The 23,026-nt window shown below is 37.3% G+C and overlaps 1 protein-coding gene across 1 annotated transcript in view; it reads left to right on the forward strand.

Moving 5' to 3' along the window:
* Positions 1–22,757, forward strand: part of TAOK1 (TAO kinase 1) — a 153,450-nt gene extending 130,693 nt beyond the window's left edge. The window contains exons 18-20 of the mRNA XM_032429200.1: positions 2,888–3,100; positions 4,781–4,963; positions 13,506–22,757. Coding sequence (XP_032285091.1) covers positions 2,888–3,100; positions 4,781–4,963; positions 13,506–13,967 — 858 coding nt within the window. The 3' untranslated portion in view covers positions 13,968–22,757. The remainder of the gene's footprint in view (positions 1–2,887; positions 3,101–4,780; positions 4,964–13,505) is intronic.
* The last annotated feature ends 269 nt before the right edge of the window (positions 22,758–23,026 follow it).

The following is a 23,026-nucleotide window of genomic DNA, read 5'->3' on the forward strand; positions in this document are numbered from 1 at the left end:
TCTTTGCTTGGTAGTGTAGGTAAGACCATGGCGTAGGTAGTTGGGATATATATATATATATATATATATATATATATATATATATATAGTGTGTGTGTGTGTGTGTGTGTGTGTGTGTGTGTTTAGCACATCAGAGTAGAGCAAGTTGTTATATAGCCCTCCCCCCAATAAATAAGTAAAGATAAGTGTTGGTGATATATAATACCAAAGGACTTTAAATTTTGTATTTACTTTGAATACAGGAATTCATTCACATAGTATGAAATGTGAAGATACCAAAGTGTATTATAAAGATTTCCCTCTCTTCCCTTATCTCTCCAGCCAGCTGGTCTAGCCCAGAGTCAACCAGAGTTAACAATTACAGGACGTTTTCAAATTTTATAACTTGTAATAAATATTTGAAGGAATATAATCACATTACTCTTAATGAGCAAAAACAAAATCATCCACTGCATAGGCGGTCATCCGTAGTAGTACCTCAGTTAATTCGGATATGTCTGCAAATTTTAAACTTTTATTTACGTCCAGTAAGGCCCATATCCCCTAGTATTTCCTTTTTAAACTTTACCCAAGCCCTTTTATTTGAGAATTTAACTATAAAACTGTTTTTTGTCTTTAACTGTCCTGGAGTGAAGTGAAATTCATTCACAGAGGTAATCTGTGTTAAAATCTAGAAACTATACTATATCCAATTGTAACTCTGATTCCCATGCAACTCCATTCTAAAAGACTGTCTTGAATGAAATATAAAAGCAAAATTAAGATGGTTTATTCTTTCCTTGTGAACTGGGATAAAATTTCACTTTTTTGTGTCTTCAAAATAATAAACATCATTTACAGAGTAGCTTATGTTGACTACCCATATAACCTTCATTAATCATTACTTAGAAAAATTGGAATTCATAATGATTTTTCAGATTTATTTTGTCTTTGTAATGAAGAGGGTATATACTCTTTTGGCTACAGAACAATTTCCCCCAAGAGATTTTTAAAACAATATGTCTGTAAAATTATTGTTTTAAAGTCAACAGCACCCAGAAGCAAACCACACTGAAAGCTTGTTAGTTTTCTCTAGTCATACCATAAATCTGATATGACTACATTTCTCTAGGGACTTGGAATAGGTGGTTGTTTGATATTTAAGCCTTCCTTTCTGTTTCCTCTTGTTGGAGCCTTTTTAGTTTGAAAGCTTGTTAACACTAGATTTTATTTTTACAGATGGTGAGGAGAAAAATAATATTTCACAATCATAGTCAGACTTTGAATGACTTAGAATGCCTCCTTTGATGACCAGTGACCTTGAGATTTTCCATAAAGGAAATTGTTCTGTTACTTTAGTAGGGAAGAAAATCATGGTGTTCCTCTTAGTTATATATATCTATCTCCTTGCTCCATTTGAACAAAAGAAACACCCAAGTCATCCCATTTTTAAATGCCTAAGTCATAATAGTTGTTTCTTCCAACTTCCTTCAAGACTTTAATGGGGAGTAGGGGGACTTTAGTTTGAGCACTTGGGGTTTCTGTAGTTTATTCTTGATTGTAAGTGTTACTCTTCTTGTTGAAAAAAAATTGCAAGTTCTTTTTCTCATTAGGCTAATGATATGGAATGATTACAGTTTCCTTGGTATCCTATTTTAAAAATAAAAATTTTTATTAAAAGATTGAATGTTATACAGAGGCAGGAGAAAATGTCTAAATGTCATTGTTTCATTCCTAGCTAACTTGGAAGAATTTTGTTAACCAAGGACAGTATTTAAGTGTGGTGCTACTCCGCATAATTAAACCAAGAGTTTATCTTTCTAGTTAGACAATTTTTGAACCTTCACAGAATAAAGTATCATGACTATGACCTAGTGCCTCGGTTGGTGTGAAATATGGAAAAGGTCAAGTTGTAATATTACAAGGGGTGGTGAATGACTAGTTCCTTGACAAGTGGTTTACTTTGGTAAGATGTGCATTTGTTGCATACTGAATCAACCAATCAGTATCTGGCAGTATTTATATTAAGGTAAAATAATTTCAAGTATAGGTTCTGCCTTAGTGTAGTAAATGAATATATTCTCGCAGGCTCACTCGGTATACTTTATAGAATAATATCTCATGATTAACAAAAACCAAAGCCAAAACTCTTCTGTCTCTGAGCTCAGTTATTTTATCTCAGAAATATTTATGTAGCTCATGTCTCTTATCACTCCCAAGAAAGTTGTCCTCTCCCTTGCCCCATAACTTTTGTTTGACCTTTAAAAGATGAGCTAACCTGACTGACTTTCAAGTTTTTGCTTATGGCATTAAAGAGTAGACCATTACTAAGTATGTTTCTATCTAGTTTATTCCCTTAAGGAAAAGATAATTAATTGTAAATAATATTAGTTACTAATACCCTGCTTTGTGGGGTCTGTTATTCAGTATGTAGTTAGAGTTGAGATTGTTATTAAAAGAATTTAAAGCAAAGTGCCTCAGATAAGGAACAGAGTAAATATGCTTATTGTCTCCCTCAGAGATCTGATAAAATATTGTCTGGCCAGTAAAATACTTTTATATCTACTATACTTAATGCATGAGAAGAAATTTAATTTTCTGTCATGGTAATTTTAATATTTACTCAAGTCACCAAATTTACTAACAAAATAACAAGTATTGCTTGAAGTCCTATGATAAATGAATTTCTGGATATTTTAATGTTTTAAATTAGAGCTTTTGTTATAAAAATGCATAGAATCCAGTGGTTTGACCCAATAGCTAAGTGCAAAAGTACCTGCAGCCTTATGATCTCGACCTTTTTGTTTTTCTTCTCCCTTTCTCCTTGTTGCCCTTATTTTAATGTAAGCCTAAGGTACACCAAATGCCATATATTAAAAATTATATGCATTTGTTTTTTTCTTCCCAGTCTAAAGAACTCCAAATAAAAAAGCAGTTTCAGGACACCTGCAAAATCCAAACCAGACAGTATAAAGCATTAAGAAATCACCTATTGGAGACGACACCAAAGAGTGAGCACAAGGCTGTTCTGAAACGGCTCAAGGAGGAGCAGACCCGGAAGTTAGCCATCTTGGCTGAGCAGTATGACCACAGCATTAATGAAATGCTCTCCACACAAGCTGTGAGTTTGTTTTATTAGGCAAAATAAATTGTTAGTGATCCTTTCCTTCTACCCAGCAATTAAAATACTAGTTAGAAATGATCGTTCTCCTGCAGCTTGGGAAATAGTAGTGATGGTCCATATTCTTCCTTCTCTGGAGCATTGCTTGGAAGCATGCATGATATATATAGAATTCTCATTGGTACATTTAGACCTGAAGGGTTTTTTAAAAAACATTTTATTTATTTATTTGAGAAAGAGACAGAAAAGAGAGCACAAGTGGGGTGAGGGGCAGAGGGAGAAGCAGATTCCCCGCCAAGCAGAGAGCCTGATGTGGGGCTTGATCCTAGGACCCTAGGATCATGAACCGAGCCGAAGGCAGACGCTTAACTGACTGAGCCACCCAGGCGCCCCTAGACCTGAAGTTTTAAACAGGCTCTCTGCCAGTGCCTCTCAGGTGTTTAGCACATATCCCAGTAGCATATATCAAGGATTGGAGCAGCAGCTTTGTTAGGTAGTGAGCAAAAAGTAGTACTGTATTTGGAATCCAAATGGTCAATTTGAGTACAAATATAAAATATTTTCTTTCTTTTTTTTTAATTAAAGATTTATTTATTTATTTTAGAGAGAGCGTGCAGGGGGTGGGGGGTGGGCAGAGAGACGGGGAAGGAAGCAGCCTCCATGCTGAGCTCGGAGCCCCATGCCGGGCTCTATCCCATAACCCTGAGATTATGACCAGAGCAACCAAGAGTCAGACACAACCGACTTAGCCACCCAGGCACCCCAAGATATTTTCTGTATAAGTTTTGTAAACATTTTCTTAAAGAGCCAGATAGTAAATATTTTAGAGTTTGTAGGCCAGGAGGCAAAATTGAAGATATTATGGGGGTACTTATATAGCCATTTAAAATGTAACTATTTCAGGGGCACCTGGGTGGCTTAGTCGTTAAGTGTCTGCCTTTGGAGATCATGATCCCAGGGTCCTGGGATTGAGCCCCACATTGGGCTCCCTGCTCAGCGGGAAGCCTGCTTCTCCCTCTCCCACTCCCCCTGCTTGTGTTCCCTCTGTCAAATAAATAAATAAAATCTTTTTTAAAAAAATTAAAAAATAAAATGTAACTATTTCAAATGTAAAAACCATTCTTGGGGCTCCTGGGTGGTGCAGTTGGTTAAGCCTCCCAACTCTTGGTTTCAGCTCAGATCATGATCTTGGGGTCTTGAGATTGGGCTCCCTGTTGGGTTCCGTGCTCAATGAAGAATCAGCTTGGGATTCTCTCTCCCTCTCCCTCTGCCCCTCCCGCTCGTGCTCTCTCTCTAGGATAAATAAATCTTCAAAGAACAAAAAAACCCGGGCAGCTGCCCAGATTTGGCTAGTAGGCTGTTTGCTGGTCCTTATGCTATAGTTATTTCCATTGGAGAGAAACATTCAGAGTCTTAACTTATATCATCTTATCATATTCTAGAGTTTTCTTGAGAAAAATGTGGTTATTTAGGCATCCTACAAAGAGCTCATGATAGCTTTATCTTCCTAATGCCATCAGTGGTTATTAGGCCTTCCTTTTTCAGAGATGTTTACTCCAAGGTATGAGAGAGAACAGTTGTTATCCTACAAAAGAGTACTCTGTCTTCTCTCATACCTCCTCTTTTCCATAGGTGAGGAATAGATAACTCACAGTAGGATATTTTCTTTCTCTTTTTCAGCTACGTTTGGATGAAGCACAGGAAGCAGAGTGCCAGGTTTTGAAGATGCAGCTGCAGCAGGAACTGGAGCTGTTGAATGCATATCAAAGCAAAATCAAGATGCAAGCCGAGGCACAACATGATCGAGAACTTCGAGAGCTTGAACAGAGGGTCTCCCTCCGCAGGGCACTCTTAGAACAAAAGGTATAAGTAATATGAGGAAGGTAATTGTGCTAGGGTTTGCTTTCAGCAGAAGCATTTTATAAATCTTTTTTCATATTGACAGGTGGTATTGAATTGTTTTCACAATACCATATCTCCTTAATTCTGGTTTTGGTAGTGTTCTTCTTTTTCTTTAAAATTACTGATTCAGTAATGAACCTTATAATTATTGAGTACTAAACATCAAGAGAATATAATTAAGTAGTAATTGCTAGAGGAAGGAATATGGGGTTATGTGAAGACAGTTGAATTGGGAGAGAGTAGCTCCGGTTCCGTGTTCCTCACTTCTTTTATGTACCTAGCTCTACCTAAGGAGATCGGAGAAAAACTTGGTTAGTGAAGCAAAAGAACGTTAGTAGTTGCCTGGGAGAAGCAGGGACAACGGATCAGGAATATATATACTTTACTTATACATCCTGGACCTGCAACTATGCAGATTGGTGGAAGATAATTATAGGACAGATTATTTTCACACAGGTGAAAAATCAAGCTGAAGATGTTACTTCTAGATATATCTGTATTTATGTATTTTTTACTTATTCTTTGTCAGATATATTAAAGAATAGAACTGGAATCCCCAAATTCATTTCATCCTTTAAGGTGGTAAAGTTGAGTGTGTGTGAGTATGTGTGTGTTTTGGGGGAAAGAATGATGGGCAGAAGATTTTTGAGAGATAAAGAGGAAAGCATTTGTTGTTAGAAGTATAGTTGACCCTTGAACAACGTAGGGGTTAGAGGCTGCTACAACCTATGCAGTTGAAAATTTGCATGTACCTTTTCTTACACATATAAAAGTGACCAGAAGCCTTACCGATAACATAGTCGATTAACACATATTTTGTATGTTATGTGTATTATATACTGTATTCTTATAATAAACTAAGCTAGAGAAGAGAAAATACTATACTATAGTATACTATAGGACTACTAAATATACTAAAAGGACTATATTGTATTTATTGGAAAAAATCCACATGTAAGGGGACCCATGTAGTTCAAACTCATGTTGTTCAAGGATCGCCTGTAGTAGAATATCAGTTGTATCCAGGATTCGGAGCTGTGTTTAAGAATTCCTGAGCCATAAGTTCCCAACAGCTGGTATAGTCTTAGGTCCATTGTAAGTGAATACTTGCCCAATGGTCTTGGCTAATGAAAGTTGTTATTGTTTCTGGATAAAATTACAGTGCCTTCTTATATTCAAAAAATTGTCTTAAAAAATCACTTAACTAAGATGTTACTATTTCCCTGGGACAGCTGTCTTTATTACTAGCTTCTTTGAGAGGCACTTGGCTCTAAAAATTATCTTGGTTATGTTTCTCATTCAAGATGAGAGAGAACACATAAATTTTGAGAAAAATCTATAGTTTGTTAGATTTATAAATCTGATTCCAATTTGAACATTTAAAATTCATTCTGAAGTTCTGTCACGCTTCAAAATTATCACTAAAAGGAAAACCTCTATAGTATTTTAGAAATAGTGTCGTGAGGGGCGCCTGGGTGGCTCAGTCGTTAAGCGTCTGCCTTCAGTTCAGGTCATGATCCCAGGGTCTGGGATCAAGCCCCATATCGGGCTCCCTGCTCTGCGGGGGGCCTGCTTCTCCCTCTCCCACTCCCCCTGCTTGTGTTCCCTTTCTCGCTGTCTCTCTCTCTGTCAAAAAATAAATTAAAAATCTTAAAAAAAAAAAAGAAATAGTGTCGTGAAAGAAATATTGGTACTATTAAAAATATATTTGTATTTTTAGCTCCACCTAGTGGTTCAGAGTTAAACAGTATTAATTAGTAACTTAGGTACAATCTTATTTCGATACATGAACCAAAGTCTACAAGTTCTACAAAGCCTGGTTTAAAACTGATACCCATTGGTGAAGGTGCAGTAGTACTCTCATATACTGTAAATACATTTTGAAAAGCAATTTGGATGTATATATTGAGTTTTGGAATTGTTAAGCATTTGAGACTTTGAGAATTTAGTCTAAGGAAAAGAAATCCAAAATATAGGGAAAATTGTGCATATAAACAGTCATTATAACATGTTTTGTTTTTTTTTTTAAGATTTTATTTATTCACTTGACAGAGACACAGCGAGAGAGGGAACACAAGCAGGGGGAGTGGGAGAGGGAGAAGCAGGCTTCCCGCTGAGCAGGGAGCCCGATGTGGGGCTCGATCCCAGGACTCCGGGATCATGACCTGAGCCGAAGACAGACGCTTAACGACTGAGCCACCCAGGCGCCCCTATTACATGTTTTTTTAAGATTTTATTTATTTATTTGAGAGAGAGGCAGAAATAGTGACAGAGAGTATGAGTGGGGAGGAGAGGGAGAAGCAGGCTACCTGCTGAGCAGGGAACCTGACATGGGGCTCGATCCCAGGAGCCTGGAATCATGACCTGAGCCGAAGGCAGAGACTAACCAACTGAGCCAACCGGGCGCCCCCATTATAACATATTTTATCATGATTTAAAACATTAACCTGGGGCGCCTGGGTGGCTCAGTCGTTAAGCGTCTGCCTTCAAATAAATAAAATCTTTAAAAAATAAATAAATAACAAATAAAACATCTAACCTACATTGGGCTCCCCCTGCTCTGTTGGGAGCCTCCTTCTCCCTCTCCGTCTGCCTGCCATTCCCCCTGCTTGTGCTCTCTCTGTCAAATAAATAAATAAAATCTTAAAAAAAGTCTTAAATAAAAACTAGGGAAAAAAAAAACACTTAACCATCTAAATAAAGATAAGTAATTATGGCCAAGCCAATGAAATCTTACTCATTTAAGTGATGGCTACAAAGACAGTATTAATATGGGAAAATGCTTATGATGTGTTGAATGAAATAAAAAAGACAAATTATAGTGAATTGGAAGAATGCTAGTAGTGGCTATATTAATACAGTAGATTTGTTCTTTTTAAATATTACTTTGATAATGGAAAATGCTTACCATCATTTAGTGTTAAAAATAATAAAAGAACAATAGGATGATAAATCTATATAGTGCCTTGAGTTGCTGCTTGATTTTTAGGGCTAATGTTTACATTTCAAGTGAAGTACAGGTCTGTAAGGCAGTTTGGGTCAGTTGGCAACTACCGAATGCATTTAACAGCTATTTTTCTGCACTTTGTACTTCCTGGTTGTACAGAAAAGAAACAGTCGTCTGAAAATAAATAGAGGTGGAATTGGAGTGAATGTTAGTTGTTTATAGATGAATAATAATTCTGTTTGAGGATTGTTTTCAGCCTCCAAATGAAACAAAAACTGTTCCTTTAGGTTGAGACACCAACTAAGTAAGCCTCATTTGACTCACGTGAGGTCTTATTACAACTTTTCTCATACTTCATTTACATTAAAATTTCAGCAAGTTAACAACATCACTATAAATGTTAAATCTCATGTGAATTTTATTCATGCATGAAAAGTGTCAGTATCCCCAAAGTATGGGCTTTTTTTTTTTGTTTTATTATTTCATTTAATTTTCTCTATATTTCACAGCATCAGCAACATGATTGGTACTTTTTAAATAAGAACTGACAATTGGAACATTTTATAGGACCTTTCTTTGTTGAACTGAAAATACTCACACAAAAATATCACATTTGATTTCAAAGGAGATAGGTTGGAAGAGCCTCTCAAAAGTCTTAATTATGGTAACTCTTATCTACCCAGTGAAGCCACCTTGCTAATTTGAAAAAATAAGTAACATGTTTTAAAAGAAATGGGAATTAAGGTAGCCTATTTTTATGTTATTGAAAAATGTTCTGGGTTTCTTAAATGACAAAACTAATCAGCAAACAAAATTGAAGCAATGCTTACTAGATTAAAGGTTGATAAGCATTAATGTGTTTATATTTTTGTCATGAGTTTCCTTTAGATAATATGCAACACATTCAGATTAGTTATATACTCAGCACATTCACATTATTTATTAGATCCCTTGAATTAAAATAAATGCTTTTAGTAAATGGATTTTTGAAAGTTTTACATTAAAAATATTTCAAAGATAAATTTGAATTTCTTTGAATCCTTAGAGATATGTAAATTCTATATGAATTGGGTATTTTATATATAGTTATTAAAAGTGGAAAATTATTTTACAGGGGCGCCTGGGTGGCTCAGATGGTTAAGCGTCTGCCTTCGGCTCAGGTCATGACCCCAGGGTCCTGGGATCGAGCCCCACATGGGGCTCCTGGCTCAGCGAGGAGCCTGCTTCTCCCTCTCCCTCTGCCTCTCTCCCTGCTCATGCTTTCTCTCTCTCTCTCTCTCTGTATCTCTGTGTCTCAAATGAATAAATAAAAATCTTTAAAAAAAAAAATTATTTTACAAATACACAATCATTTTTCTTAAAACTTGACAAGTTTAGGGGCACTTGGCTGACTCCCTCATTAGAGCATGTAACTCTTGATCTCAGGGTTGTGAGTTTAAGTTCCACATTGGGTGTAGAGATTACTTAAAAAGTAAAATCTTTACCAAAAAAACCCACAAAACTTGACAAGTTTAGAAAAACATAAATAGAAATTAAAATGTCTGTAGTCCCACCACTCAGAAATCACCACAGTTAATTTGATGTCTTTCCCTCAGAAGCATTCATGTCTAATCTTAAGTTCTCCTTCAGCCTTCATATGAAATGCTCACTCTGAAACTTTGTAACACTTTAGTACTTAGAAGAGTCAATAATTTTCAAACTCTTCTTACTGGAATCCATTCTGGCCCAAATACTTCTTATTTTATCATTTTCCCATGCCTTTGCACATGTTCCTTCAGCTGAAAATATCTTTTCCTTCCCTTTCTCTTCCTGGTAAACTTGTATTCTTCCTTCACAATCCAGTCTCTACCACCTCTTCTGGGAGTACTTTGCCCTCATCTTTCTCCCTTATAGAATGAATCATTCCATTCCTTTTTATTTCTGCTATACCTTGTAAATCTGTTATTATGTCTTATCACATTCTGTTGTGATCTTTTGTGTATGTCTCCCATGCTAAACTTTTTTTAAAAGGACACTCTGAAAACTGCATGCATAAAAACTAAACAAATGTTTAGTTTTTTAAACTTGGACACTATTTTTTTTATTTTTTTAAAAAGGACACTCCTGGGCGCCTGGGTGGCTCAGTTGGTTAAGCGACTGCCTTTGGCTCAGGTCATGATCCTGGAGTCCCTGGATCGAGTCCCCCATCGGGCTCCCTGCTCGGCAGGGAGCCAGCTTCTCCCTCTGACCCTCCCCCATCTCATGTGCTCTCTCTCTCTCTCTCTCATTCTCTCTGTCTCAAATAAATAAATAAAATCTTTAAAAAAAAAAAAAAAAAGGACACTCCTGAAAATTTGATGCATAAAAACTAAACATATTTGTTGAGTTAGATTTCTGCAGAGAGCAATGAGTATTGGCTTAAATCCTCAAATACCTTGATAACTGATTTAATGGTCCTTTATAATAAATCCTCTTTATTTTTAAAAAACTTTTTATCATGGAAATTTTCAAATATACAGAGAAGTAGGAGGAATTATTACAATGAAATCCCCAAGTACTCACCACCCAGCTTCAACAGTTATCGGTATTTTGCTAATTTTTTCTTATCTATCCCCCTGCTCTGCACACAAAACTTTGTGGTGGAGGGAGGAGGTGGGGAAGAAATTTCAGCATACCATCATTTGACTCCAAAATAGAGGTCAGGACTTTTTGACTTTAACATAACCATAATTCATCTAACAAAATTAATAATGAATTTTTAATATTATCTTATACTCAGCCCATGCTTAAATTTCCCCTTTTATCTCTTAAGTTGATTTATTTGGATCAGGGCCCAAACAAAGTCCAGGCATTACATTTGTTTAATTATCTTTTAAGTCTTTCTTTTAGTCTATAACCACTACCCCCCCACACACACACCTTTTTTTTATTGAGGATTGGATCATTTGCTCTCTGTAGGAATTCTCACATATGGATTTGGCTTATTTCATCCTCGTACTGTCATTTAATGTATTCCTCTCTTCTTCATATTTCCTGTAAACTGGTAATTAAGTCTTGAGGCATGATTATATTTAGATTAAACTTTCTGTTTTCTTGGGGCGCCTGGGTGGCTCAGTTGTTACGCATCTGCCTTCGGCTCAGGTCATGATCCCAGAGTCCTGGGATCAAGCCCCGCATCGGGCTCCCTGCTCCGCGCGGGAAGCCTGCTTCTCCCTCTCCCGCTCCCCCTGCTTGTGTTCCCTCTCTCACTGTGTCTCTCTCTGTCAAATAAATAAATAAAATCTTTAAAAATAAAATAAACTTTGTTTTCTTTCAAAAAATTTTGCAGGGAATTTTCATAAGGGTTATAGTGTACTTCCTTTTGCATCACATCAAGAGATGCATAATGTCTGGGGCGCCTGGGTGGCTCAGTTGTTAGGCTTCTGCCTTAGGCTCAGGTCACGGTCCCAGGGTCCTGGGATCGAGCCCCACATCGGGCTCCCTGCTCAGTGAAGCCTGCTTCTCCTTCTCCCACTCCCCCTGCTTGTGTTCCCTCTCTCACTGTGTCTCTCTCTGTCAAATAAATAAATAAAATCTTTAAAAAAAGAGAGATACATAATGTCTAACTGTCCCACTTTTAAGTGCTATTAGTATTGATCATTGGGTTCAGGTTTTGTCAGTCTGATAATTCATAAAGTTCTCCAACTTTTTTTTCATTGTTGACTTGATTATATATTTTTTAATAAAAATTTATATACAATCAACTGTATTTATTTGTAATACTTCCGGTTTTCCAGAACTGATTATGTGGCTACCCAACAATGAATTTTTAGCTACACAGAATCTCCTAACTTTTCAATGAAAACTTTTTAGCTTTTTGTTTGCTTTCACTTAAGGTTTTGGTCCATCTGGAATGTGGTGTAAGATGGGGTTCCATTCCATTTTCTTCTAGATGTTGGCCAAATGTGCTTGCGCTATTTGTTTCTCCCATTAAATTAATTACTGCTTTTGTCTTGCATTAAAAGCCTGCAAACTGGGGCACCTGGGTGGCTCAGTCAGTTGAGCATCTGCCTTTAGTTTAGGTCATGATCTCAGGGTCCTGGGATAGAGCCCTGTGTTGGCTCAGCGAGGAGTCTTCTCCCTCTCCCTCTGCCCCTCCCCCTGCTCATGCTCTCTCTGTCAAATAAATAAAATCTTAAATAAATAAATAAATGCCTACAAACTGAGATCTTCATTCTATTTCTCTTTTACTAATTGTCTATTTCACACAAGTACCATAGTTATTTTAAGATTTATTTATTTTTGAGAGAGAGAGAGAGAGCATGAGCAGGAGGGACGGAGGGAGAGAGAGAGAATCCCAAGCAGACTCTGCATTGAGTGCAGAGCCCAATGCAGGACTGGATCTCACAACCCTGAGACCACAACCTAAGCCAAAACCAAGAGTCCTAAATGCTTAACCAACCGTGCCACCAAGATGCCCCTCCTATTTATTTTATTAGAGTGACATTATGGGATTTCTGATAAGGTTAGTTTCCCCTTACCCATTTTCTTTTTCATTCAACTCTTTACTAATAGATTTAGTAGCCATTGATCATAATTGCCTTGATTTATTATTTCAATAGAGGTTATTACCTTTGCTTTTTTTTTTTAAGTAGGCTGTACACCCAGCATGGGGCTTGAACTCATGACCCTGAGATCAAGAGTCACATGCTTTACCAACTGAGCCAGGCGCCCCTGCCTTTGCTTTTAGGAACTTGATTTTAGGGGTGCCTTGCTGTGTCAGTCCGTACAGCACATGACCCTTGATCTCAGGGTCATGAATTCAAGCCCCATGTTGGGCTTGGAGCCTACTTTAAAAAAAAAAAAAAAGCTTGATTTTAACCTGAAACTAATGTAACATCAACTGTAGTCAAATGAAAAATAAATATAAAAACATCTGATTTAATTTTTAAAAAGAACTTGATCTTAGTCTTTTTTTTTAAAGATTTTATTTATTTATTTTGAGAGAGCATGAGAGAGAGAGAGCATGAACAGAGGGGAGGGGCAGAGGGAGAAGCAGATGCCCCACTGAGCAGGGCGCCCGATGCAGGGCTCGTTCCAAGGATGCTGAGATCATGACCTGAGCCAAAGGCAGACGTTTAACCAACTGAGCCACCCAGGCATCCCTGATCTTACACATTTTAAAAATATAAATTATGTACAATTCCTACAGTACATCTCTTTAAGTTTTTTTTATAGAATTTTTTTTTTAAGTTTTTATTTATTTATTTTTAAGTAATCTCTACACCCAACGTGGGGCTGGAACTCTGATTTCAGCTCAGGTCATGATCTCAGGGTTGTGAGATCGAACCCTGTGCTGGGTGTAGAGCCTACTTAAGATTCTCTGCCCCTCTCTCTCCCTCTCTTAAAAGAGTTGCATGCTCTTCAGACTGAGCCAGCCAGGCGCCCCACTTCAGTTTTTAAATGTACATCCATAAGGTAGCCAGAGTGAACTTCTTGTGATTCACTTGAAAGCTGAGTAATTATTGCTTCCTTAGTTTATAGATTTTTAAAATTAAATCAGCTTTCTTTTTCCTTCTCTTCCCCAACGCTGAACAGATTGAAGAAGAGATGTTGGCTTTGCAGAATGAACGCACAGAACGAATACGAAGCCTGCTGGAGCGTCAAGCCAGAGAAATTGAAGCTTTTGACTCTGAAAGCATGAGACTAGGTTTTAGTAACATGGTCCTTTCCAATCTCTCCCCTGAGGCATTTAGCCACAGCTACCCGGGAGCTTCTGGTTGGTCTCACAATCCTACTGGGGGTCCAGGACCTCACTGGGGTCACCCCATGGGTGGCCCACCACAAGCTTGGGGCCATCCAATGCAAGGTGGACCCCAACCATGGGGTCACCCTTCAGGGCCAATGCAAGGGGTACCCCGAGGTAGCAGTATGGGAGTCCGCAATAGCCCTCAGGCTCTGAGGCGGACCGCTTCTGGGGGACGGACAGAGCAGGGCATGAGCAGAAGCACGAGTGTCACTTCACAAATATCCAATGGGTCACACATGTCTTATACATAACTTAATAATTGAGAGTGGCAATTCCGCTGGAGCTGTCTGCCAAAAGAAACTGCCTACAGACATCATCACAGCAGCCTCCTCACTTGGGTACTACGGTGTGGGAGCTGAGTGCATATGGTATATTTCATTCATTTTTGTAAAGCATTCTGGTTTGTGTTTACTAATTGGGATGTCATAGTATTTGGCTGCCGGGTTTTCTTTTGTTTTTTAACTTTTTGAAAAATTTTGAAAAGGGGAATTGATGTGTTTATGTAAAAAGAAATCGGCTAGATTGGGGATATTTACTGAACACTGAAAAAATAGAATGCAGCACAGTGGCTTGAGTCATCACTTTGGGGCAACTATATCCTAAGAAATTTGTGAAAAGATGTCAAGCCTTTCTACATACCCCAAGTTCTCATGAGCCACTCACAGCAGGCAGCATGTGCTGAAACAAGTGATTGTGGAAACACACCTGTATCCCCTAATCAGTGTATTTTCTTTATTAAATTGGTCTGACTTCTCAGCCTCATTTGGAGTAAAAAAGTGGAAATCCATGAACACTAAAGGGTTGCATTGACTTTTTCGGAGAGTAGAAAACAACTTAGTTCTATTTCTGAGTGCTGCATAGGTTTGTCAGTTTTTGTTTTTGTTTTTTGTTTTGTCCGTTCAATTGTGCCTTCTTTGTGGCATGGTGAGATGGAGGTGCTTCAGGAGATCACTGAGTTGTGTAGGAATTGCATCTACAAACCTGTGAGCCTTCAAAGGGGAGACCAGAAGGTGAGAGAGGCCCCTGAAAGTTCATGTGGTGGGTATGTTCAGCAGCAGAGTGAGGAGATGAAGCCTATATATCCTAACGTTTTGTTGCTTATACTGTGATGTCTCATCCTAGCTAAGCTCTGTAACTGCCAAGACCCCAAACAGTACTTTTACTTTGTATGAAAACAGAGACATATAGCCACTATGAGTCAAATGCCGGAGGCATATGAATGATGCCATATTTGCAAACTGCCATCCATTGGAATTCTCATCACACTACAAAGACATAATTTGATTATCCCCCCTTTGGCTTATGGGATTTCCTGTTTACAAGTAGAATAGCCAATTATTTAAATGTGTAGTTGCCATAGTGAACCAGGAGTCACTGAGCCAATGACTTTACCAGCTGCTGACTAATCCTCTTCACCACTGTAGATTTTGCTGCATGTGCAGGTCCTTTTTTTTTCCTGGCTGTTGTTGCTGCAGTACTTTACAAACTTCTGGTTCCTTGAGACTTAGTGACCATTTGGCATCATGTTAACATCACACAATAGGAAACACCACTTCCAGAAGTCTCTAGCCTCAGTGCTAAAGTACTACTGAAAAGGAACTAGCAAGTTTGGCAAATTAAAAAAAAAAAAAAAAGTAAAGTTATAGTGGTCAGGGAATCTCTTAACAAAAGCTAACTTTTTTTCAGAAAGGGGCATATTTTGTTTTATGTTGTTTTGCAATGAAGGATCAACCCAATGCTAAAAGTCAGATGTTACTTGGTATTCCACAGCCAGTGTGGAAATTGAGTTGAAGGTGGATAAGGAGCTATGAGTATGACTTGAAGGAAAAAAATGTCCTTTCCAGTGAGATTAGAGTTTCTTACAAGTTATTGTCCTGCCCCCTCCCCAGTTGTCTTGAAGAACCCTTGCTGCTAACTTTGGGTCCCACTTTTAATGTGGTCAGAGGGCTCCAAGTTAGAATTCTCTAAGTCCCTCTCAATAATACTCTTCACCTAGACCTGACTAATGACCAAACAGTAATCTGTCACTGTTGAAATCTTGGTTTTTTGTCAGCCAAATGTAAGTCTTCCCCGGGTATGTCAGCTCAGTCTCTCCATGAATCCTCTCCTTTAGGTGTTTCTGGCATTCATTTAAAGATGACTGGAAGAAAAAATAATATTTTAATGTAAATCTTTTTAAAACCAAAATAACAGTAGAATTCACACTCAGTTTTAGGCAGTGTTTCAGGTAGCACTCAGATACATTGTCCTTTTGGCCATGCTCAAGATTACCAGTTTTTAGGTGACCATAATATGCACTTGTCCTATCTAATTAAAGGGGCTTTTAATTTTCTCAGTATCTTTTTTTGCATTAAAATATACAGTATTTCAAACAAATTGAGAAATGTACCTGTTTGGAAGAAAATGATAGGAGAGGTCTTTAGAATTAATTAAATGTCCAAAAATGTAATGGAATTTGATACCTTTTAAAAAACTATTAATCTGGCCCATCTGTACTACTGGAGGGGTGGAATAGGGGAGCAGATCAATTTTGCATACAAAACTCTTTAAAATCCAAAACACTACCAACGATACATGTTAAAGTCTACTTATGGACTTAAATTAGTCAAATTGAGTTACTGAGTTCATATATACTTGTAAAATTGTGATTGAATACTGACTCCAAATGTCTATCCAGTAGGGCTTTATATCTGATTTAATTGTGTGGCAACCAGTTTTACATGTAGGTCATGACTATACCTGGATTATTCCATTAAGTTAATTTTAATTAAAATATTTATAGTTTGCAAAAATAATTCCAATTAATTGGTTTGTGTGTGTTTGTAAGATCTGACTTCTGAGGAATCTCATACATAGTAGGAATCATCCAAGAGTAAAGGTTGTAGCAGGAAAATTTGAAAGGTTTTGAGAGATCCTAAAGAAAGAAGCAAGCACTTTCTGAATCGGTGTACAAATGTCAACATTTGATCAAATTAATACTACCTCCTCCCCAGTGTTGGTGTTCACTTGGTATATATGTATTTAAGAAAATGAGAAGTATGGGAAATTTGTCCAGCATGTCAGAAAGTTGCAATGCTATGTCTGGTATCCAGAGCTTGGCAGGAAAAAGTTTCTTGTGTTCACTGTCTCTTCCTTTTTTTAAGTTGGCATTTTAAAAATGCAAAACCTCATACCTTGAAATAGATTATTCCTAATTGGCTTCCCTTCCTTTTGCACATACTTTTTCTCTTCTTATTAAACTTTGCTGTAACCCCCAATTATAGTATCTGAAAGTATTTTCATTGATAGAGATCATGTTAGCTGGAAAATGTTTATATTATTTTAATTTAGAGCTGCCATTACTTTTAGTCATTTCGATGCCTAGAGATGAATAGTCCTGCATTTGAACCACCCCCACAGGTATAATATGCTTGGTACCCAAGGCCAAGGATTATTGAACTTTTTAGCATAGTCATGATTTTTAGCTGTCAAGACCTTTCAGTACACTAAAACTGTCCTTGACACTCCCTCCTATTTTTCCTCACCCCCATCCAAAAATTGAAAACTCTATGAGTATCTTTTTCAGACCATAAGGCAGACTTTAGTAACTTTCTACTTCTTTAAGTACTAAATGTCTGGCATTTTAAACTTTTATAGAATACATTGTGTTGGACACTGGAATAATACTGTTTATTTTCACCTGTGAAAAATATTGTACTTGAAACACCTCCTTTGCATTTCTCCATGTGTGCCATTCACTAGTGGAAATAAATTGTATTATACCATGATCTACTGGCTTTTTAAAACTGTGTTAAATATGCACATTTTGGTATAGCTGTTATCATTTGTATGTATATACTGTATATACATATGAGTGTGTGTATGTGTGTAGATGGGTGGATGTAACTCACTGTACAGTTCCATCAGGGCGCTTAAGGTTCTGTTGCTTTGTTATTTCAGTCCTCAGTTAAGGCAAGAATGCATGTGTTTCTTAAGAATGAGTATTCTGGGTTGATATTTATGAGAAGGTGGTCATTAGATGCAATCTTTTCTTTTTTACTCCCTTCTTAGCACTTGTGTGGGTGGAAAGAAAGTTAAGTAAATGTGGAGCCATAAGTTGCAATGCAGTAAAATATTGCTGGGGTGGAGCCAGTCAGCGTTTCTGTGAGTTTGTGTTGTGATGCAATAAAAGATAAGTGATGCAGAGAGAAATGAACCGTGGAAATTCAAAACACTGGTGGTGATTCCTCTGCAGAGATGATGAAAAGAACCAGGAAGTCACAGTCTCCGTGTGCGCAATCTAAACATGTTTCTTAGGAGTGATGCCATTGATCCTCTTACTCTCTTTATTCCATTAATACTAATATTTATAAATTTTGCTAAGGACCGAAAAAGCCAAGAAAGGAATTAGTGCTAAAGCATCTAAGGTTCTCCTAAAGTATGAGATCAACAGGAAATGGCCACTGGGAGAGAAGGATATGGTATTGGTGTGGGGCTTTCTCCCTTGAGCCGCCTCTTGCTTGCTAATAGTAAGTTCTTCGTGCACCTTCCAGCCCTTCTGAGCCACTGCTATTCAAGCACAGATTTGGCCCAACACAGCAACCCTTTCCTGGGAAGTTTCTATGGTCCTGCATTCTGTCCCATGCTGACGATGTGAAGTGTTTAGTTTGTATTCAAGTCAGAAAATAATATATTTAAGGTGTATAAGTGTGAATCTCCTATAATGATGGAAGAAGAGGTTCTTGTTTCTTAGATAGAAAACTATCTTCTCTAAGGAACAAAGCCAAAACTTGGGCTGTCATCTTTGAGCTGCTTACCAAAATACAGATCATTATTAAAGAGAAATGAATTCTATTTTGTTTTTCCCTCATCTAACGTGATAGTGCCCCTAACCAGGTTGTACATTGCCTTTGAGAAGGCACTCACTCACTCCTAGTTAAGAACTGGAAATTTCCCATCCTCAGATTCCTTAAAGGATGAAGAGTGTGCTGTACACTTAGCAGACTTGCCTCTTGTATGCAAGGACTACTGATTGAAGTCTGTTTTGCTGTGTGTGTGGTTATGTTGTCTGCACTTTGATGAAAACACCACAGTAGGTCTACATTGGAAATGACTATTAATTTGTAAGGAAGTAAGTTTTATTTAAACACTGTCTAGAGCAAGAAGTGAAGCTGAGAACTCTTCCGTTAATGTACATTTATAGTTTCTACTGAATTCTGGTAGCCCCCCTTAAAGTCATGTTGACTAATTTTTCCCTCATTTATATTCAGATTTCCAAAATTTCACTCACACAAGGGAAGAGAACCCATTTGGCCTAATGATAGTTTTTAGATTATAAGAAATAAAAATTAGTATGCACCTTATCTGCCTGTTGTGGGTTTCTTAAACTTGCACTTCTCTGCCACCCACCCAAAAATAGATAACCTTTAAAGAAAATAAAGGCAGAGAATTAAAACTGGGGAGCCACTTACTATGTCACCATCACTGTTAACTGTTTCCCAGCAATCCTTTTTGAAGTTTCAGAGATATTTTTTTGCGTGTATGTATGTGTCTGTTTGATTGTGTGGGGTTTATTTTTTGATTTTAAATATACAAGAGATTCTTCTTTAATAGAGAAAAAAGTTAATCCTCTCTGAGACAGGATGCCCACTGGATATACCAATCTGGACATCTGTAGGTAGCTTGCCATGAAAAAGTGGAGAGAAGATGAGACTTCTGAATGAATGAAAAGGGTGTTTTGACGCCCAAGGATTCCCCCCAAAGTACGGGTAATTCAGCCTGCACAGTTTCCTTTTCGCTCGTAGTTTTTAGCAATTATGAGTGAAAAATCATGTAATTATCTGTAAATATGTAGCTAACAAATTGACCTAGTTTCTGTATTTTTTGGTTTTGTACTAAGGTTTATAAGTCTGTGCCAGCTAGAGAGGAGTTGCTGTCATTACCAGTTGTGGTCCTAGCATCCAATCCTGAAACCATCCTAGGTGACATTTTTAGAATTAATGCTTAAATGTTGTTAAACAGGGGGAAATGAAGCTTAATCATTGATCAGGTTTTACATCTTTCGAAGCAAAGTCATTTTATTTAATATAATGATTACATGTTTTCAATCATGAATGAGGTAGGGAGCCTCCCTCCCCCAGTGGCCATGTTTACAGACGTGTGTTTTGTCTATAAAGTGCAAGAGTTTTAATGTTTATGTAAATTATGCAGGTGGTAACATTATGGCTTGGAACTGTTTATTGGGCTCTGTAGCTGAATTTTCAGATGAAATGAACTATGCTAACTGCTGGCACGTTGATCCCATTTCTGGAGCATTTTTCCTATTTCCAGAATTACATATGTTCCTTTGTCATTATCCCCACTAAACCTTTCTCTGGAATGCCTTGTAGCCTAAGGTATGAAAGGCTGGTAAACACAGACGAGGGAAATGCATTTTTAAAAATCCGTGAGCCCTCATTTGTGTGCATTCAGTACTCCTACGTTTCGGTGGCAACTCTGTGGTCAGTGGAGTTTAGAAATGAGATACCACTGTTAATGAAAAGTGTGTACTCTTTGCTTTTGCATGGCTTGGCTTAGCTTAGCTTCAAAGATGTATTAGGGCCACTTGAAAGCATGAAGACCAGTCGTGTGGGAACAGGTTTCTCTCAGTGGCACATTTTGCTTCTTCTGAGCCCTCAAATACATTGCCTCAGCATGAACATTATTGTTATTATAAATTGCACATGGTCATGGAGTGAATTATGTGATTTAAAGATGTAACTGCTTAATGTTTTCAGATTCTGGCTGGTCCATGTGACTATTTGGCACATATCAAACAGGGTTGAGGGTCCTGGAACCCTTCTAACCCCCTTTTTGTCATAGACAGCTATGTTTAGTTTATTAAGATGTTGGCTGCCCCTGGTGTGTTGCCAGATAGCTCTTTTTTGGTGCCCATTCCAAATGTGCTTCCTTGCATTTCATAGTATTGAAGAAACCACCACCCCTTCTCCCCAACATTTTATGTGTTACACCTTTTATTCCACATTAAATGGGAATTGTGCCTACTTAGAGTGCCCCACCAATTAGTTACATATATGTGTTCTAAAATAATCCAAGCCAGAGACACAAGGTGGAAAAATTAAAAAAAAAAAAAAAAAAATTCCACTTGAGGCCAGTAATTTATCTGACAAGATATTTTACCACATTATCTTGACACTTGATATATGAGCCTAATAGGAGTTGCAGGTGGTTTCATAGGGCAAAATCCAAGTGGAGAGGATATGTGGGGTTTCTGTTGGAAGATAATTTTGTTCTTATTTTACCTTTCCTTTTATGATCCTTCTCTGCTACTTTAGAATAGGTTAATTCTCCAAATTTATTTAGTTTTATTTTTTATCTTTTAGAGAAATTTTTACAAAAGCAGTGGTCTGATGTAAATAACATTTTAAAGTAATAGTGCACATAACTTTCCCAGACTATTCCAACCAGATAATTTGTAAATGCTTTAGAGTTTTTTAAATTAACACTTGTGTTGCTAAATCCTATTTATGTAAGTCTGCTAAAATTTTTAACCCATTTAAAACTTAAGACAGACATTTAAATAATGGATGGGTTACTCTGAGCAATCTAGCTTTCAGAACCCCCTTGTTTTAGTATATGAAAAAGATAGCCTAATACACATTAATGAGGTTGGAGAGACTTTGAGAAATATGTATAGTGTATATTTTAAAACAGCTTTGCTTGTATTGTGAAGATTTAAAAACAAACTTGAGATTTTTAACGTAACTATTAACACAGTTTTAACATAAGTTATCCCACTGGGTTTAAGAGCATCTTGAATGTATAATCCTTTTTGTAACCCAGGTTGGTTTCTGCTTTCACCAGTCATCCAAACATATTATTTATGTTTTTAGTTTTATATACTCATTTCCCTTTGTTTTCCTCAACCAGCATGATTTTTTTGCACATGTATTGTAGAAATTTTTAAAAAGAAAAGTTAATACATCGTTTTCTCTGAATTTTCTTCACTTCCCTCTTCCTTTCTACTAACTCCTTACCTTAAAGGCCATATCGCTCCATTTGCATTATTTGTGCAAATGCCAGGGTTGGTTTTTATTTTTATTTTTGCTATTTACCTTAAAAAAAAAAAAGAAAAATGCTTCAGTCAATTGCTTTTTTTATTTAAAAAAGAAAAAAGAAAAGAAAAAAAGCTGTAACCTTATCATTTCTGAGTAGACCATTGAGAGATGAATGCACACCTGTAATAGCCCAGGACCAGCTTTGGTGGCTAAAGGGAATATTTTAACTAAGCAAGAAGTTCTTTTCTAAAAGTGGTATGTATTATTAACAATCTCTTTCAGTTATTCCCACAAGTCAGGGGTCCAGATAAAATGAGGGTTATCAGCTAACTGATACGTTATCATTGAGGTTCATCAATGAATTTGTACATTTCTAGTTCCCTTTGGTGAAGGGAAAAATGATGATTTTGCAAGACCTAGATTTTGGCTTGGTTTCTTGCCTCCTTTTTTGGCAGCCTTTATCTTCTCATCTCCCAAAGCCCTTGAGCCTGTAGGGTTTTCGTGGTAGGCAAAGGACTTGTGGTCTTTTAAAACTAGGACTGATATTTTGGTGAAAGATTATCGTGTTGAAAGTGATGTTCTGCCACTTTACCAATGACTAATTTTAAACATACACAGTCCTCTCAATTTTCGGACCAAACAGATGCCCACAGTGGAGGCTTATCAAGGGTTGCAATGGGGAAGAAGCCTCCCCCCACTGTCAGCACCAGCTGGTAAGGTGACTGTACAGATGTGCATTTTCCTTTTGGTAGAAATGGTCCGCAGCACTAACTGGTAAGGCTTATTGTACAGTGTATTGTCAGTATTCTTCTGGTTCAACATACCTTATAGTTCATATATAACCTGTATTAATTGTATAGATTGTGCATTTAAAGCTGTTACCAAGTTGTCAGAACATAAGAGCGAAAACAAGGTCATATGTAATATTTTGTTTGTAAGTATCCTTTGTATCATAGCAAAGGAAATGTTTAAAAAAATCAACTGTAATAAAGTAATTTTAGTACACAGAGTGTCTGCTTAGCTTTTTTAAGTAATCTTATTTCCAAAGATAAAGTGTATTTCAATTAAGTGACTATTGGATAATCTCAGGCACTGTGCTGGATGTTGGTGTTACTACAAAAATTGTAAGATATAGGTAAGAGTGAACTCCCTGATGTGGACGTAAACCCCCTGGTCTGATTGCCTCAATATTCTGTTTGCCCAGAGAATGAAGTGGCCTGTTGTGTTGTGGGTGTGAGGTGATTCTACTTTAGGTTCTAATGGTTTGATGCAGG

The sequence above is a fragment of the Phoca vitulina genome, unplaced genomic scaffold, assembly GCF_004348235.1.
Source record: "Phoca vitulina isolate PV1807 unplaced genomic scaffold, GSC_HSeal_1.0 scaffold40, whole genome shotgun sequence".
Taxonomy (NCBI): Eukaryota; Metazoa; Chordata; class Mammalia; order Carnivora; family Phocidae; genus Phoca; species Phoca vitulina.